The following is an 18,104-nucleotide window of genomic DNA, read 5'->3' as shown; positions in this document are numbered from 1 at the left end:
AGGGGTGTCTGAATATTTTGAATGCACTGTACAGGGGGTACTGGTACTGAGTCAATGTGGTTAGTCGAAGTAATTTGTAGGGGTAAAGTGACTACGCATAGATAAACAGCAATTAGCTGCAGAGTAAAAACAAACACCAACTTGTATATAGGTACTCTGTGGAGACTCAAGTCACCCTAGTCATAGACTGTTCTCTCTGCTCCCGCATGGCATGCGTTATCTGAGTGCCAAGTCTAGGACCAAAACGCTCCTTAACCTTTGGATGAAAAACGTTCCCGTTTTAAACAAGATATTTTGTCACAAAAAGATGCTCGACTATGCATATAATTGATAGCTTTGGAAAGAAAACACTGACGTTTCCAGAACTGCAAAGATATTCTCTGTGCGTGCCCTAGAACGTGAGCTACAGGCAAAACCAAGATGAAACGGCATCCAGGAAATCAGCAGGATTTTTGAGGCTCCGTTTTCCATTGTCTCCTTATATGGCTGTGAATGCGAGAGGAATGAGCCTGCCCTTTCTGTCGTTTCCCCAAGGTGTCTGCAGCATTGTGACGTATTTGTAGGCATATCATTGGAAGATTGACCATAAGAGACCACATTTACCAGGTGTCCGCCCGGTGTCCTGCGCCGAAATTGGTGCGCAAAACTCAGCTGCAAGTATTCTTCCATGGAATTCAGAGAAGAAAGCAGGCTTCCACGAATGATATATCAATGAAGAGATGTGAAAAAACACATTGAGGATTGATTCCAAACAACGTTTGCCATGTTTCGGTCGATATTATGGAGTTAATTCGGAAAAAGTTTGACGTTGTTGGTGACTGAATTTTCGTTTCGGTAGCCAAATGTGATGTACAAAACGGAGCGATTTCTCCTACACAAAGATTCTTTCAGGAAAAACTGAACATTTGCTATGTAACTGAGAGTCTCCTCATTGAAAACATCCGAAGCTCTTCAAAGGTAAATGATTTTATTTATTTGGTTATCTGGTTTTTGTGAAAATGTTGCGTGCTAAATGCTAAGCTAGCTTTGCATACTCTTACACAAATTAGTCAATTTCTATGGTTCAAAAGCATATTTTGAAAATCTGAGATGACAGTGTTGTTAAGAAAAGGCTAAGCTTGAGAGCAGGCGCATTATTTTCATTTTATTTGCGATTTTCAGAAATCGTTAACGTTGCGTTATGCTAATGAGCCTGAGGCTTTATTTACGATCCCGGATCCAGGATGGGGAGTATCAAGACAGCTTCTACACTCAAGCCATAAGATTGCTGAACAGTTATTCAAACGGCCCCCGGACTATTTACATTGAACCCCCCGCTTTGTATATAGTTACTATATGGCAAGAAACTTGGCCCCAGTGATGTACTGTGCTGTACGCACTACCCTTTAGCATCTTACGGTCAGATGCAAAGCAGTTGCCATACCAGGCAGTGATGCAACCGGTCAGGATGCTCTCGATGGTGCAGCTGTAGAACTTTTTGAGGATCTGGGGACCCATGCCAAATCTTTTCAGTCTCCTGAGGGGGAAAAGGTGTTGTCGTGCCCTCTTCACAACGGTCTTGGGACCATGTTAGCTTGTGGGTGATGTGGACACCAAGGAACATCAAACACTCGACCCGCTCCATTATAGCACTGTTGATGAGAATGGGGGCGTATTCGGGCCCCCCCTTTTCCTGTAGTCCACGAGCATCTCCTTTGTCTTGCTCAAGTTGAGGGAGAGGTGTCTGACCTCCTCCCTATAGTTTGTCTTATCGTTGATCAGGCCTACTACCATTGTGTCCTCAGCTAACTTTATTTGTTAGAGTTGTGCTTGGCCATGCAGTCGTGGGTGAACAGGGAGTACAGGAAGGGACTAAGCACGTTCCCCTGAGGGGCTCCCGTGCTGAGGAACGGAGTGTTAGATGTGTTGTTGCCTACCCTTACCACCTGGAGGAGGGCCGTCCGGAAGTCCAGGATCCAGTTAACATAAACATAGCTACTGTCACAGCACTAATAATATAAAGCTGTCAGTCACAAGAGGAACTTGCTTGACCCCTCTGGATAGGCTACTGATGCAAGGTCAGTTGTGTTCCAAGGTCAACTGACAATTTTATTTTCTCACTACTGAAACAAGATCTGGATGATAAAAGCATTAGAAGATTCATGTGTATTAGTGCAGGGGTGGAACAAACCCCTGTTGCTCTTCAAGGCCAGGACTGACTGTTCTGTGAACTGCACTAAATGTTCCCATTCATTTTCATACACCGTCCACGCCCACTTTATCAGGAACGGTCAGGGCGCCACACACACCAGAGGGCAGCAGTGAGCTAGCTTCTCTCAGCCAGCATGTTACTCCTATAGCAGCCACTTAGAATGGACAGCTTTGGAGGGTGACGAGGAATGCGCTGCACTAACAAAGCAAAGGGGATCAATTCAAATGCAGTGCTGGGAAAAGTGCAAACCACCTAAACAAGTCTCTGCATTCTACAAGAGCAGACTTAAACTAAGAAAAGGTGTGTGCTTACTGTCTGGCCTGGTCCTTGGCACCATATCGAACGTTGACCACTGCCGTGTCTGTGTCTGTATTTACTGTGGAGGGAGAGAGAACACAGACTTAACACCCACAGGGCAATACAAGTTTATACACTAAACATGCACTTCAACTGAACAGTCACAGACTTGAACAAAAACCTACTAGAAACAGCAGATACAGAAAGGCTATTGTGTGTGTGTGTGTGTGTGTGTGTGTGTGTGTGTGTGTGTGTGTGTGTGTGTGTGTGTGTGTGTGTGTGTGTGTACCTTGCTCGCAGTTCTCCACTGTGCCATACTGAGCCAACATGCCATCCAGAACCTGAGTCAGAACCACAGGGGAGAGAATGTGACTAGAACCAGACCAGAGTTCCAGTTAGATATAATGTCTTTTTCACACTGTCATGGGGACTCAAACTGGCTTTCTAGTGAGGACAGTTTAGTAAGTAAGCCTTGTGTGAGAGAACGCCCCATCCATCTCCTGTTTCTGTAGCGTGAGGCTGCTTGATGCATCAGTGGACAGGGCAGGACGTTAGTCTATCGCAGGGGTGCACAGTTCAGTGCAAAACAGGAAACAGCAGAGCAAATTTAGTTAACCTGTATAATCTTACAGAATTTAACGCCAACGTTCATAAACACCCAGCAGGTGATCAGGAACACATGCCCTGGGGATAAGTTTCCCTTAGGTACAGATTTACCTCCCAATTCTAAATTTAACTATTAGTGGGGGAAATGCAAAACTGACCGAAGGGTCGAGGGGCAACATCCCAATGACAAGCCCATGGGCCAATCAAGATAATAAACATTTACAATTAAGCCACACATTCATCAATATTTTGTATTTACTATGGATGCCCAGTACGCTTCCTGGGGTCCAGCAAAATTAAAGACAGTTTGTACACTTTTAAAAACAATACATTCAGACTATGTCCTCGGACCCCCTACTCCACCACAACTACATATATACAGTCCAAAATCCATGTGCACGGGGATAACACCAGAGCCCTATACTACGAATCTGGTTTGAGGAATTAGCGAGGTAATTGAGTTTAACTTGGGATAACAGGTACCACCAATGTGGCTCACCTTTTAGCCAGGTACATTTCTATGGCAACGAATCCTCCAGAACTAACCTGCTCCGTGGTAGGCCAACTCAGGTTTAGACTCCAGTTATCCCTGAATGAAGTGTTTGAGAAGTGAGTTGGAGACCAATCAAATTCATTCATTCTCCGGACCAAATGAGGAAGATGACCGATTAAATATTTTATTCATTAAAATGAGTTAAAATAGGAATGTTCAAATACATACACATTTGAAACTAAAACGTACAGTAAAACTTTTGTAAAAAAGGGACTTGTGCATTGATAACAGCTCAACACCAAAAAATGTAATTTGTTCTGACAAGCACACCAAAGAAAGATATGCATAAGGAACACTGCCCTTCTAATAACCCATTTCACATATCCTGCTGAATCTGCAGGTAAACTTTTCATTTAGATTTCGGAAAAAAATTAAGTTGTGGCACAGACCATGGGTTGACGTTTCAACAATCACATTGACTTGTTTGACGGTCGACTAGCCACGTGCGACGTGAACACGCAGTTACAAGCCCAGATGGAGCAGGCTCCAGTAAGCAACGGGTGCACAACCAATATCTACCATCGTAACATGGATGAAGCTTGAGCTGGAATGTGATGCTGAAGCAAGCCAATTTCAAATAAGCCAGAGTACATCTAGCTAGATGTCCCTTCTTATTTAACTAGTCAAGTTAGTTAAGAGCAAACTCTTCTTTACAATGACAGCCTCCTGCAGGAAGGGGGCTGAGATTAGAAATACAAATATGAGCGCGCGCGCACACACCCGGGGATACCTAAGACAACATAGCATGGTATCAACACACCATAGCATCACAGAACATGGTACAAACATTGGGCACAGACAACAGCACAAAGGCAAGAAGGTTGTCATCAGCCCTGTGATCCAACTGGCCCTTCAATACCACCTATCAACCAGGCTGTACGAGTCAAGCAGGAGAGAGATCTCTAAATTTGTGATCTTTAATTTCCCCACATTATCAAGCTGAACTGATCATCCACTTGTGAGTCCATAGAGAAAGACACCAAAAATCTGTCGGAGCCAAACCAATCTGGAAAACTTCAACTAGCTAGATCTAATGTTCCTCTTCAAGTGTAGTAATGGATGAGAAAGTGGGAGAGAGCGAAGGACAGGAGTCCAAACACAGCCTACAGGGAGAGGACAACCAATCATGCCCAGGCTTACTGAGAGCCACACCCGAGCACTCACAACCCCCCTTTCTGACCAATCAGAGTCGCTCCCAGCCCCCTTTCTCCCAAACCACCAATCCCCTTCCATCCCGCCCCAGAACTCCCAAAGCTGTCCCATTGGCTGTTCCAGCACTGATCTTACATTCCCTGTGGTGAAGAGCACCTGCATATTCACTGGCTTCCACGTCTGCCCGTCTCCAGGGCTCAGCCAATGAGAATCCAGGCCATTCAGGAAAGGGTGGAGTGCATTCCTGCAGGAAGCGGTGGTTGGGTTGGGGGAGGGGTGGGACAGGAGTAATGCTACACATTCTGTGAGTGTCTGTCCATAGCACATGGAGGCAACACAGAGCAGGCCCACCCGCCAACCACGAGCTATCCTAGCGAACAAGCCAGCTCTTTGCCTGCATGGCTGTGTACTGAGGCACCATGTTATCTCCCTGATAAGATACAAGGTCTCCTTCACGTCAAAGACGGTTCTGTGTTCAGTCCCTCCCTCCCCCCATTCCAACCCCCATCCCCATTCTGGTCAAATAACCATCAGCTAACATGCTATAGACTACCACCCATTTACACAGCACAAGACAAGCCAACCAGTGCAAAATGATTTGTCAATTTAGAACAGTTACGTCAAAGGTGGAGAGGCTCAAATCAGTCATACTTTGGCCCATGCACCTCGAGTTTAGAATGGAAGAGAACGTTGTCCATTAACTCTATTCTATTTGGTAAAAATGAGACCTGAAACACCCTTTTCTAAAGTAGATGTTTCCTGTGATACAGACCCAGTTCATTCTCTTTAGACAGCGAGCGGAAAGGATCAAGGATTATCTTAGACAAGTGGAACTAAATGAGCAATCTGTGGGCAATACCGAAGATGACTTAGGGTTGAGCGTTAAATGTTCATACCGTTTCTGTACCATATTGGGATAAACAGTATTACCAGAAGTGCACACCAGGGGCACTATAAAAAAAACAAAATGAACGTTTTTTTGTGCACAAACAATTTAGACACCAGGAAGCTTGATCCCAGGAGGGGTTTGAATGTCTCCTCTGTAAACAAGAAGCTTGATATTGACATCTCGGCACATAGATAGCAAGTTAGCAAACCAAATGCATAGCTGGAGCCTAGCGCTGGATATAATTTGACACGTTACATTTCTTATAGTTCTAAGCAGTGGCATTGCACCCAACACTGCTGCAGGGATACTAAATCTCCCAGGCCTACTAACAAACGACCACTGGCATAAGGTACATCTCCCAGGCCTACTAACAAACGACCACTGGCATAAGGTACTTCTCCCAGGCCTACTAACAAACGACCACTGGCATAAGGTACATCTCCCAGGCCTACTAACAAACGACCACTGGCATAAGGTACATCTCCCAGGCCTACTAACAAACGACCACTGGCATAAGGTACATCTCCCAGGCCTACTAACAAACGACCACTGGCATAAGGTACATCTCCCAGGCCTACTAACAAACGACCACTGGCATAAGGTACTTCTCCCAGGCCTACTAACAAACGACCACTGGCATAAGGTACATCTCCCAGGCCTACTAACAAACGACCACTGGCATAAGGTACATCTCCCAGGCCTACTAACAAACGACCACTGGCATAAGGTACATCTCCCAGGCCTACTAACAAACGACCACTGGCATAAGGTACATCTCCCAGGCCTACTAACAAACGACCACTGGCATAAGGTACATCTCCCAGGCCTACTAACAAACGACCACTGGCATAAGGTACATCTCCCAGGCCTACTAACAAACGACCACTGGCATAAGGTACTTCTCCCAGGCCTACTAACAAACGACCACTGGCATAAGGTACATCTCCCAGGCCTACTAACAAACGACCACTGGTGTAAGTCCCTTCCTGAAGGCAGTACTGCAGGACAATATCCAATTGATAAATTGAGAATGAATGGCAGTAGGTGGTGTAGAAATAACAAGAGATCTGACCATGTCTGCATGAGCAAGGTTTGATCTCTCACAGGCCGGGGATGCACACACACACACGTCATGCGTGTCACACTCTTGTTGCACAACGCACCTTACTGTACACCTGAGGTTCATTAGTAGGTCACTCGCCTAAAAGGTAATCCTCCACTGTTACACAGACTATCACAGCTCCATTGATCACACACACGGCATGAGCACAACAACCAACAAGTCTGCAGCAATGAAATAGATGAGGTAATGTAGGCACATTTGAAATATGATACTGTCATTACCACCAACAATAGCTTGAAAAAGACTGTCCAATGCTTGCTTTATGCTGGTACTCACCTCCATAATCAAGTTTTTCTGGATGAAATATTCTTACAAAATCAACTGCTAAATTACTACCTGTACTAAAAAGGTAAATTAAGTACCAAAACACAACCAATTCCATTCATAGGGACCCTATGGGACCTGGTCTAAAGTAGCACACTACATACGGAATAGGGTGCCCTTTGGTGCGTGAGCCTAAATATAAAAGTACCATAATGAGACAGCCAGAAGAAAATGGCGACCTGCAAGACTAGCCTCTGTTCTAAAGAACTAATGAGTGGATCCAAAACCAAAAAGGAACGCAAAGATGACAAAGAACCTTGTCAGTGGACTCGTTTACACCCAATGTAAGCCTTACATCACATCCTGTTTCAAAATATTTTTTTAACGTTAGTTCCCATTGAACGGGATGGAGTATAGCTCGTTAGATCCAAAGCTTTACCAATGGACCAATTAACACCTACCTCCCACTGCAGATGAGGCGGGATGTTCCTGATCTGCAGCTTACAGCTCCTAAAAGGAAAGAGGGGTAGAGAAGGGAAGAGGGAAGAAATGAGTGGATCCAAGTCAGCATTAAGGGTTCGTTGGGCGAAAGGACAAATTGACCGGTTCAAAAAAAATAAAGTAATAAAACAGAAAGTTAGTAGGTGCCTCCTTCCAGCATTCTGTGCTCTGTAAGAGGTGCACAAGCTGTGGACATGACTAATGTTTTAACCCCCCCCCCCCCCCAGCACAGCGGGTGTGCACCAGAGGAGGGAGGAATGGATGGAGAGCGGGAGGGAGGGAAGGAGAGAGGCTGTTACATTGTTGGACTGGTAGCTTGATCGTGTGGAGAAACTGTTCAAACCAGCTGATAATGAGAAGCATCGGGAGAGAGGGAGGGAGGAGAGGTAGGGGGGAGGAAAGCATGGCAAGGAAAGGAGGGAGGACAGGTAAGGAGGGAGGACGAGACAGGAAGAAAGGAGGGGAGGGTTATGGAGGAGAGGAGCAGAAAGGAGAAAGGCAGAGGAGGAGAGTGAGCGCAGAAAAGGGAGGGATGCCAAGCCCAGGAAAGAGGGAACCTCCACGAGCTGTGTCAAAGCAGAGAGAACAGATGGGGATTCAGAACGAAGGAGCGCTCACATCACAGTCAACAGGAGCACAGTGGCGCAGAACAGACTATCCTACCAATTACTGTCAGTACTCAGAAAGTCCTGCATTTCAAACTCCAAACCACATTTTGAAAACGTTTGGTTTCGATGAAAACATTGTGAATACCAAGGACACAAATACTTTAGAGGTCATACAGATGCTTGGTTGGAGTAGTGAATTGTAACGAGTCTGGATTTAAACAATTCAGGTGGTACAGCATGGCGCTTGCAATGCCAGGGTTGTGGGTTTCGATTCTCATGGGGGACCAGTATTGGAAAGTAGTATGAAAAATGTATGCACTCACTACTAAGTCGCTCTGGATAAGAGCATCTACTAAATTACAAAAATGTACAATGTAATTTGGTGTAATTGTGACACGTTTCATAAAAAGGTGATAGTTTGGACCACGGAGATAAACGTGGGGAAAGTGTCCAGGCTGCTCTAAAGTCCACCACCTGTTCCCACACTAAAGGAACACAATGTACATGCAGCTGGGAGTTCCAGGGCAGACTGTGACCCCTACTCAATTCTACACAGACCGTACACCCACCCACAAAACACAACATCCATCCAACACTCCTAACCAAAACCCTACAATCTTACTGTAAACTTCTCCCACTGACATCTAGTCAAGACAAACGACACCAACAACAAACAACTTCCACTAGGACCAAAAAAAAATAAAAAATCCATATCATGGCTATAAGTACAGTTTTGACCAGGAAATTAAGACTTGGGTGTGTTTACCATGAAATGTCAAAAAACCTTTTGACATCTGACAAAAACTACATTGGAAACGTTGTATTTTGTGGGGCAGGCCTAAAGCTTTGCAGAGCAGCAATGAGCAGGCCTCAATTCGTCATCTGTATTATTTCTTCCTCAAGTTCAGGATGTGCATATCACACTCCTGCTCTTCACAGACTTAAGTATAAAAGAGTAGAAGTCTAATAGACTATACAATCGAAATATGATTGGTTCAAATTGAAAACATGCTTTCCTACTCAACTGGTCTTTAGCTGTGCAAGTCAATGAGTGAGTCAAATGTTAACGTTTTCATGAACAGGCTGGTTGGTAGCCTTAAAGATGTTTCTCAGCCTGCCACCCACACAGCCCAGCTCACGCTTCATTATATGAAGAGAGAAAACAAGCTTTACATTGGAGCATACTAAAAATGTGATGCACAGAAATCCACATCTGCAGTCTAGAAGGTTTGTGGGCGTCCATGCATGCAGGACTAGGCCACAGTGAAAACTTAGTAGGGGAAAGTTCAATGACATTTGCCGTTAGTATTCATTTATTTATTTCCAACCCCCTCACGTACCACAAGAAGATTTACACATTCTTTAACATGCACACTCAATCTGGAGGAACTTTCAGCATTGTCACACCAACAGGGCCTCAAATTACATTTTATTCATTTTTTTGGACCATAAACATAAATATATTCTAAATGGCGAATTGTAGAAAGAAAATACCATTAAGTGTCCGAGAGGAATTGCAGCCCTTTCCGGTCTACTGTGCCATTCCTGGCTGATCCAGCCCCCTTTCTCCGTGTGCACGTTGCTCTGCATTGCAGTGGGAATGCTGTGCAAAATGTGCAAATGCACCAAGCACTTCAAGCCAGATTAACCTATAGCTCCACACACACGGACGAAGTCAGCCGGGGTATTGGGGGGGTGCATTCCCTAGTCCCAGCCTTTGATTTGGGAAAGGGGTGGTTTGGGGGGTGGGGAGACAGACACAAGGGCCCTCTGCCCTGTAGGGGTGGGGCTCGCGTTTCCATGGACACAAGTCCACTGACAGAAACATGGAGGGGTGTGGGGACCGTGAGGGCTGAGTTGTGATGTAGTGTGTGTAAAACCCATAGGAGGAATCCCATGTCGAGCAACATCAGACTTCACCACATCCATCCCCATTTCTCACAACCATGATCATCCATGTCACTACCCCTCCCCCACCATCCATCTTATCATACAAACAATACAAGAGAAACACTGGCACCCACACTAGAAAAACCCATCCATGTCAGGAAACACACAAAAACACACCCAGGTCTGTGCTCAACGCCCATCCATCCACACTCATTGACTATTCAGTATGCAGGCGTTCTGAATGACTGATCTCAAAAAACTGCTCATTTTCCACTGCACTCTTACATGGGCCATTCCACTGCACTCTTACATGGGCCATTCCACTGCACTCTTACATGGGCCATTCCACTGCACTCTTACATGGGCCATTCCACTGCACAACAAGTGTCCATTCTGCAGTAAAAAATAAATAAATTGTAAAGCAAAAAAAATTGCTAAATTGGTTTGAGCTAGAATTGGAATATTTCTAAATTAAATCTGATGATTTGCACGCATAAATAGCTAAAAATTCTACTTCCCTGCAGCATAGTACGCAATGGTTCTGTAGCATAAAACTCCACACTATCACAGTGTCTCTTGCTCCATGATAAGCATGAGTGAGTTGAGGGACCTTTAGTCCCACTCGCTAGATGGGACAAGTGGCCATAGAGAATTTCGGGCCCCCCGTGCTTCTATCCAAAATCCCTTCTTTGCAGGTTGGGCCCCACAGTGACCTCCTGACCCCAAATTCTTTAATAAGAGCTGGGAGCTACTACTCCTCACAAAGCCGCAGTTACTGGGTTAGAATGACCATGGAAGTGGGCTTTGCTTTTACGACTTACGATTTTTTTGTCTGTTGGTTAAATGAATAGGGCAATGGGTGTATTTTTTTGGTTTAAATGACGATTGTTGGGATTTAATGACCTACGCCCTTCGCCATTTGATGAGAATATTGATAATATTTTATCTACATGTGTAGTTTTAGAACGTGTGAGTAAGTTACTGTGCCAATACAACTTCAGATTTGTTGTCTGGTATAAAAATATTTTTTAGAAGGTCCTAGACTAATACTAAACTAGGTTAGAGTTGAACCATCTTCACAAGGCAGACTGGTACGAGTTGTGGAATTTTACATTACTGACATTCAATAACACGGATTCATCAACACTTACACAGCAGCTTCCTACTCGCCCCTTGACCTGCCCAAATGCCTGAATGCCCCACACACGGGACACCTCTCAAATCATGCAATTCTTTATTTTTTTTAACAGATGGAAGTTATATTTTATTTCAGCATTCTCCTCAAACTAATGAATATAGCTTTAATCAGGTCACAGTGTAAAATGTTATAGGGTCTGTGTGTGTCCTACAAACTGACGAGTACAGCTAATAGAGCATGAGAGTTAACATGAAATAAACAAATTAGTGAGGAACTATAAGGAGCCAAAATACACTTAGACCCTAAATGTCGGTGGTTGTCCGCTGGGCCCAAAACGACCTTAACTTATTGCATTATTACATTTAACTCCTGTAACCCCTCATGATCAAGCTACAGCGATTAATGTGTAAGCCAAAGACCAACAATGACTATGCAAAACGTCACAGAGTAGGACTAAGGCAAATGGCACACTTGCACCAAAACATAGCCCACCCACCCCAACAACCTGCATGCACCCCTCCCGCCACATGCACATCTCGATGTGCCTATCCCACCCAGGCCCCAGTGTTTGGTCTGGAGTGTGGAGCCACGAGCTCTGCTGGTCGGCTAATGCGTAGCAACCTAGCGGTGACAAAAGCCCTTGGACCTCATTTAGAAACCACGTGCATGTACAAAATATGACCCTAAACATGGGTACTCGAGTTCACACGCTAAAGTTGCCATTTAAAACTTTAAAAAAAACTTAACTTAAAGTGAGATTGTGCTCAGCTTCCCACAAACTTTAGACCGTGTGGACAGTTTCTAGTGGTGGCACTATTGCATTGCAAGCAGCCAAGTATTTTGATAAAATGGCGGATAAAATGGACTCGTTTGTTCATAACAGGTTAATAACAATATGCAATTGTTTGTCGTTAGTGAGAAGAAAGATCAATTTAGTTTATCTTGGCATTATAAAATATTTAGAGATAGGCATCTATTTTGCTAGGCTATATTAATTATATTATTTCCAAGATAATTGAGGGCTCCAGAGTGGCACAGCGGTACAATACATTGTATCTCAGTGCTAGAGACGTTACTACGATTCCAAGCTGTTAACACAAGCGGCCGTGATTCGGAGTCCCATAGGGCGGCGCACAATTGGTCCAGGTTAGGGTTCAGCCAAGGTAGGCAGTCATTGTAAATAAGAATTTGTTCTTAACTGACCTGCCTGGTTATATTAAAAGGTTAAATAAACTTTAATTCAATTGCTGATTTTTTTTTAACCTTTTCTGTGATGTTTTCATACTCAGCAGGTAGCCTATAGGCCTACAACAAGTCACAATACCATTCTTTTGATATTTCGTTTAATAGGACACTTGATAGCATATTTATTAACTACCATTTCAAGTACTTTGCTCTATGCTGTCTGGTCAGGAGCTTAGTTTAGCAGTAGAATGGACGATTACACTGCCCTATCACACAAAAGGCAGTAACTGCTAATTTGGTCAGAAATGTGTTATTAATTGTTGCAAAAAATGACTACATGCTTAATCATGTGGACAAGTATCCTGCCTCTATTGTATTGTGTTTTGGAGAAAATGGGGGTCATGTTAGCAGTAACTGCATAAAGTTACTGTAAAACCAAGGTAAATAAAAGCCATTTCTCAGTTCCATGCTATGAGCAGTTACTGCCTTTTTGCTTGGTAGGGCAGTATAGCTACTTCCATACGTCTCAACACTGTCACTTCAAATTTCGTGTGTAGACAATATTTTATTTGTAAACATAATATATTTTTATAACCTTTGCAAAATAAATTCCTCACCTTTCTGACCTTGATAGGTTCATATTCCCGAGGTCTCCTACAACAAATTAATTGGCCTCCAGTAGAAAGGCTATTTTTAAGGATTTTGCTCTATGAATAAGGTAGGGAGTGTAGTTTATAACAAATAGTAGAATTTAACAGGTGAACAGCTCATCTTCTGCATTGGTGTGTATGGTTACCACTAAATAGACATAGTGGCAGAGGTCGTGGGCAGTGAAGCGTATAGGTTAAATAAAAGTCAATACAAAACACCTGTTTACAGGTCCACAGGAATTTGCAATTGTGTTTGTCTTTCAATAACGTTGTCTGTCAGGTCGCCTTGGCCTGCAGCAAACGTCATGGCTATCAAACCACCAAAGACCTTTGGTCAAGTTCGCCATTTCCTTTAGAAAACTGCCTCGGCCCAATTCCAATACTTCCAAAGTTAGCAGAAAATAGGGTTTATTGTTGTCACCATAAAAAGGTGAATAATGGGCATTTTTCAGGTGGAGTAGTAATGCTTGTTTGTTCACAGAATTTCAGGACATTCTGATTTATAAATGGGAAACATTCGTATGTATGGCGTGCGCCAAGTTTGTAAATCTTTAGATATTTTTGTACGAGCGCAGTCTTTTCAGAAAGGGCGGCCACAAATAGTGTGAAATTTACGCAACAGTTATGAGGCCCCTTGTTTGCCCTAGAAAGCATATGTAAATTACAATCCCCAGAACGGCTAAACAATTTATAGAGCCGTTTAGGGCTCTAAACTTTGTTGATAAGGATCAAGTTCCATTCCAGTGGTGAATCCTTTAAAAGTTGAGATAAATCAAGATACTTAATTAAATAGTGATCCATTATGACTACTACATTTGTAGTCTAACATGACCACGTACTGACAGACCAATCACGGGACGGCAGGTTACAATGAAGCTCATGCCCTCATCAACTCTGGACCTCAAAGCTAGTTCCACTACACCCCCCCTCTAATTGAGCACTGATTTAGATCTGGGACACCAGGTGGGTGCAATTAATTATCAGGTAGAACAGAAAACCAGCAGGCTCTGGACCTCGTAGAGCAAGACTTGAATACCTCTACCTTCAACATTAAGGTTGACTCTCTCAGGCTGGATGAAAATGATTATATTGACCACGATCCTTTGCTAGTAAAGGCCACTTTCACCATAATCTTTAAATATTTTTTTGGTGCCAATATGGCGGGTTTCAAATTCAAATAGTTCCGGCTTCAAGGCCATTGGGAGTTTTCCACAGGAATAAGTGGATGACATCATCGCTATCACCATCTACTGGTTTTAATGTCTACAGTCCCACCCTGGAACACTGGAGGACACCAGGAGCCTCTGCCTTCTTGCTCGCACTTCCCCTTCCCACAAGTTGAAAGGTTAAGTTGTGGTGATTGGCCGAGCCTCCAGCTGACACTCAGCGGGCTGGAATGCAGAGGGGCCCCAGTGCACACCTCAGTGTGTGTGTGTGTGTGTGTGTGTGTGATGGGCAGGATACTGTTCCCAGTCGCTCCTATAACCTTTCCTGTGGCAAAGGGGGGACTTAATCTTTTTTCTCTCCTTTTTCTGTAGGTGGAGGCCAAAAAGCACCAGGCTTACACTTTACTATATATTTTATTAAGCTAGGCAAGTCAGTTAAAAGGCCTACCTACTATAAAGGCCTACCACTACAAACCGCCAGTGTCTGTACGTGTCAAAGACTAATCATTTAGCAAAAAATATCTAGCACTTTGGGAGGGGAAAGGTCAACAAATTGACCAGAGTAATTTGGCTTTTCTTTTTAAATAGGTTAATGATTCCATCCCAATAATGAACGAGCTAAAAGCAGTAAAACACATTTAGGGGGAGCCCTGCGGAAGTTCATTTTGGCCTTAACCTCGACAATTCAATGCATGGACATTTCAAAGCATGCAAATAAATGTGTCCACTATAATAATTGTATATTTGAAATATGTTAACACCATTGTGTGCAGAATGTCAATAAAAACAGATTATTCGATTTAGTAGGCCTAAATGGTGGTATCGGCAATTACACAAATCATAATTAGGTTAAACTTGACTTCAATATACATTTAAAAGTTGTGACCAGATGCTTGTTTCTAATTCCTTACAAACATAGCAGTAGCCAAACATAACAGTAGCCTTTATCCACTGCTTTTAGCTCAAATTATTTTAATCATTAAAATGCACATCTAAACACATTAAAGTGCATTTCGGCTCTAAATCCTCTTCCCCCAAATCCTCAAATGATTTCAACAATTACTCATTTCAATGACAGCAATTAAAATCCAAGAAAGGTTTAATAAAGGACTAAATGTTTCATGTGGCGGGTATCCTACATGCCACGCCAAATTGTTGCATTTTTTTGTCCCTCTTCCACGTAAATGAGGATCAATATCACCCCAGACTAAAGGCTATAACTCAGCATAGTTTAATCCTGTTGACTGTAGCCTACACGGAGCTACATGGTCTTTAGCAGACCGGGGGTTTTCCGAGTCCATCTCGTGCACCATCACAATGAGCGAGGAGAGCAGAAGCATGGGGCAGCAAGGGAGAATCACGGTCAGATCCTTCTCAAATGAACGACTTCAGAGGGCCTACGCCTCAACACACACATTCATACATGTACACACACCTAAGCAGGCCCAGAATGCTATTGCTGCTTAAAATAGCCCTACAGTCTGCAAGTGTTAAACACTTGGAGATTTGCACTATATAGGCTAACTACTTCCACAGATGGGAATGGTGTCTAAAATAAGGTACATTATTTTTTTTAAACAAGTCGCATATTTTAGGTCGCCATAGGCTTGACGGTATGAGATCCTTCATGCCCGTATACTTCGACCTCTACACACCCTATGAATTTCTGCTTGCCCCAAATGGACAAACATTTCGTCCCTTCCTGCTGACGCCCCAAACACACTGACTACAAGACACAATCAGACCACTTCAATCAAATAATGTTACAAAAATAACATGTTTCCAGAAGTGTCGATGGAGATATGTACAATTTGGCTGAGGACAGCAGCAGCCCCTTATAGCATAAATGAGTTTATAATCAGAATTTACCTTTGACGTTTAGGGACCGAGTGCTCCACTTCTATGAGTTTTCCATGTAGTTCAACTTTACCTATAGTGAGGAGAATAAATGCAAATTTTAGTTCACAATTAGTTAAGTTCTCTTCAACTGTTCTCACAGGCAGCCAAAAGTAGGCCTCAACTGTAGTTTATGACCAAAAAGGCCTGGCACGAAATAACGTTAATTTCAATCGGAAGCACAATTGTGTGACCATTCAAATGACAGAAATTACTTTATTTTCACTAAGTTTCACCGAACGTAACGTGAATGTCTATTCTAAAAAGGTTAAATATGGTATCGATGACAAGTATCCGACACCTGAGCTCAATACGAGGATATTTTGTAAAATCGTTTCTAGATTGTGGCCTGCTGAATGCCACTGAATGTCCCATATTGCGTACATTTGTTGTCGTTTCTAAATTGTAACTAAAAAGTCGTTTGCATTAGTCTTGCATTTCGTTGGCCTACATTTGACCAATACACAATTAAGCCACCTGGTGTGTCAGCATAGGGCACATGCACTGTGTGCTATAATTTAACAAGTTAGGCCATACTTCCATTAAGACTTTGTTGGTCCACGAAGAGAGTGCAAACTCAAAGGCGGCAACAAAAGTAACAATACAGAGTTACATTTAATCGAAGTGATCCATGTTAGACACAAGCCTGCAATGTGCGGCCACTGCCTGTGTGCCCCGTTGCTCTGAATGGCGTTACACTGGACAGGCGTTTCTTCCTTCCTTCACTCAAACAAGTTACTTCAAACGTTTTGGTACAAGATAAAATTCTCACTTTGAATTTATTAAAAGGCATGGACTATCGTTCTACGGTGTCAGGAGCCAAGCGTGAGGCAAGGAGACAAGCTTGGATACACCCCCACCCTATTGGGCTCTATGCATCCATCTACAGCGGTTAAAGTAAACCCGTAGCCATTTCCGCAATAAAGCACCGTTCGAACGCCTTTTTTATTGTCTCACCTGAAAGAATGTCGATGGCCATCATTGCTATCTTTTCATCGGGGCAATCCACGAACGCATAACCAGTTTTGATGAGAAACGGACCACTGTGCGGAATCTTCCACTGCTCAAAGATAGTTTCCAAGTCCTCGGCACTCGCCTCTTCACTCACGTTTCCAATGTACAGCTTATTCATGGTCTGCGCTGAAATTGACAATCTTTACGCAGAAGGAAATCGTGATTTGCTCTATCGAGTTTGGAGTCGCCAAATTCGCCTTACTACTCAACGGAGTGGCGGTGGCGTGCTTCCCCCAGTCGTTGAAGCCACAGATATATTTGACGGGCAACCTCGTCGCGTTTGCGCTTACTCGCCTCTTCTCTATCGCGCAAAAAAAATGTATCTTAATTATTTATTCAGTTTCTCCAAAACGATAGTTGACTGAGTGAAAAAGGACACACGACTTTTTTTGTCTTCCTCCAAACCCCTTGGCAAAGAGACAGATAAATTCACACACGTTAAGGCTCGTGCCCGCCTCTGAATAAAACCAATATGAAGAAGGGGAAGGGAAAAAAACTAGGATATTCCGGCTTTTTTGAATGAGCCACGTGTTCAAACTACAAATCAACCCCGCACGTGAGGAATCCAAGTTGCTCAATTAAGTGTTGGATTGGGAATATGTCACGGGAATCTGGGGTGGGGACCGTTGTCGAGAGAAAATGAGGGGAAGAGTGGATTGGTGTTTGGGGGAAAAACCTGGCGAGCTATGTGAGTTAAGATATTCTGTGAGAACCCAGTGTATCTTTTACTAGAATCACATTTGTGTGCCTTTCTCTGCAAAACCTCGCTTCCCATTGGTCGCTGGTCGAAGTAGTAAAACAGCAGTGCGCGCACGGATATAGCAAGGGGCAACAGTGTTGCGCGCACGTGAGACTGCGGTGGGTGTAGGGTAGGCATACTATAGAGAACATTATGGTGGGAGAGGAAGAAGGGGGAGGTGCCATTCATAAATTATAACATCGAGCGACATAATTTATGCATGTGAAAGACGTTTGAATTGA

General features: G+C 43.5%; 1 protein-coding gene across 1 annotated transcript in view; it reads right to left on the bottom strand.

Annotated features, from left to right (window-relative positions):
* The window catches only part of LOC135549615 (insulin-like growth factor 2 mRNA-binding protein 3), a 37,552-nt gene extending 19,758 nt beyond the window's left edge, over positions 1 to 17,794 (bottom strand). The window contains exons 1-5 of the mRNA XM_064979738.1: positions 17,067 to 17,794; positions 16,083 to 16,143; positions 7,537 to 7,585; positions 2,778 to 2,829; positions 2,504 to 2,567 (exon numbers count right to left, since the gene is read on the bottom strand). Of these exons, the coding sequence (XP_064835810.1) occupies positions 2,504 to 2,567; positions 2,778 to 2,829; positions 7,537 to 7,585; positions 16,083 to 16,143; positions 17,067 to 17,241 (401 nt within the window). The 5' untranslated portion in view covers positions 17,242 to 17,794. The remainder of the gene's footprint in view (positions 1 to 2,503; positions 2,568 to 2,777; positions 2,830 to 7,536; positions 7,586 to 16,082; positions 16,144 to 17,066) is intronic.
* Positions 17,795 to 18,104: the final 310 nt, after the last annotated feature.

The sequence above is a fragment of the Oncorhynchus masou genome, chromosome 12 (assembly GCF_036934945.1).
Source record: "Oncorhynchus masou masou isolate Uvic2021 chromosome 12, UVic_Omas_1.1, whole genome shotgun sequence".
NCBI lineage: Eukaryota > Metazoa > Chordata > Actinopteri > Salmoniformes > Salmonidae > Oncorhynchus > Oncorhynchus masou.
This window is presented reverse-complemented; position numbering and strand designations above follow the sequence as displayed.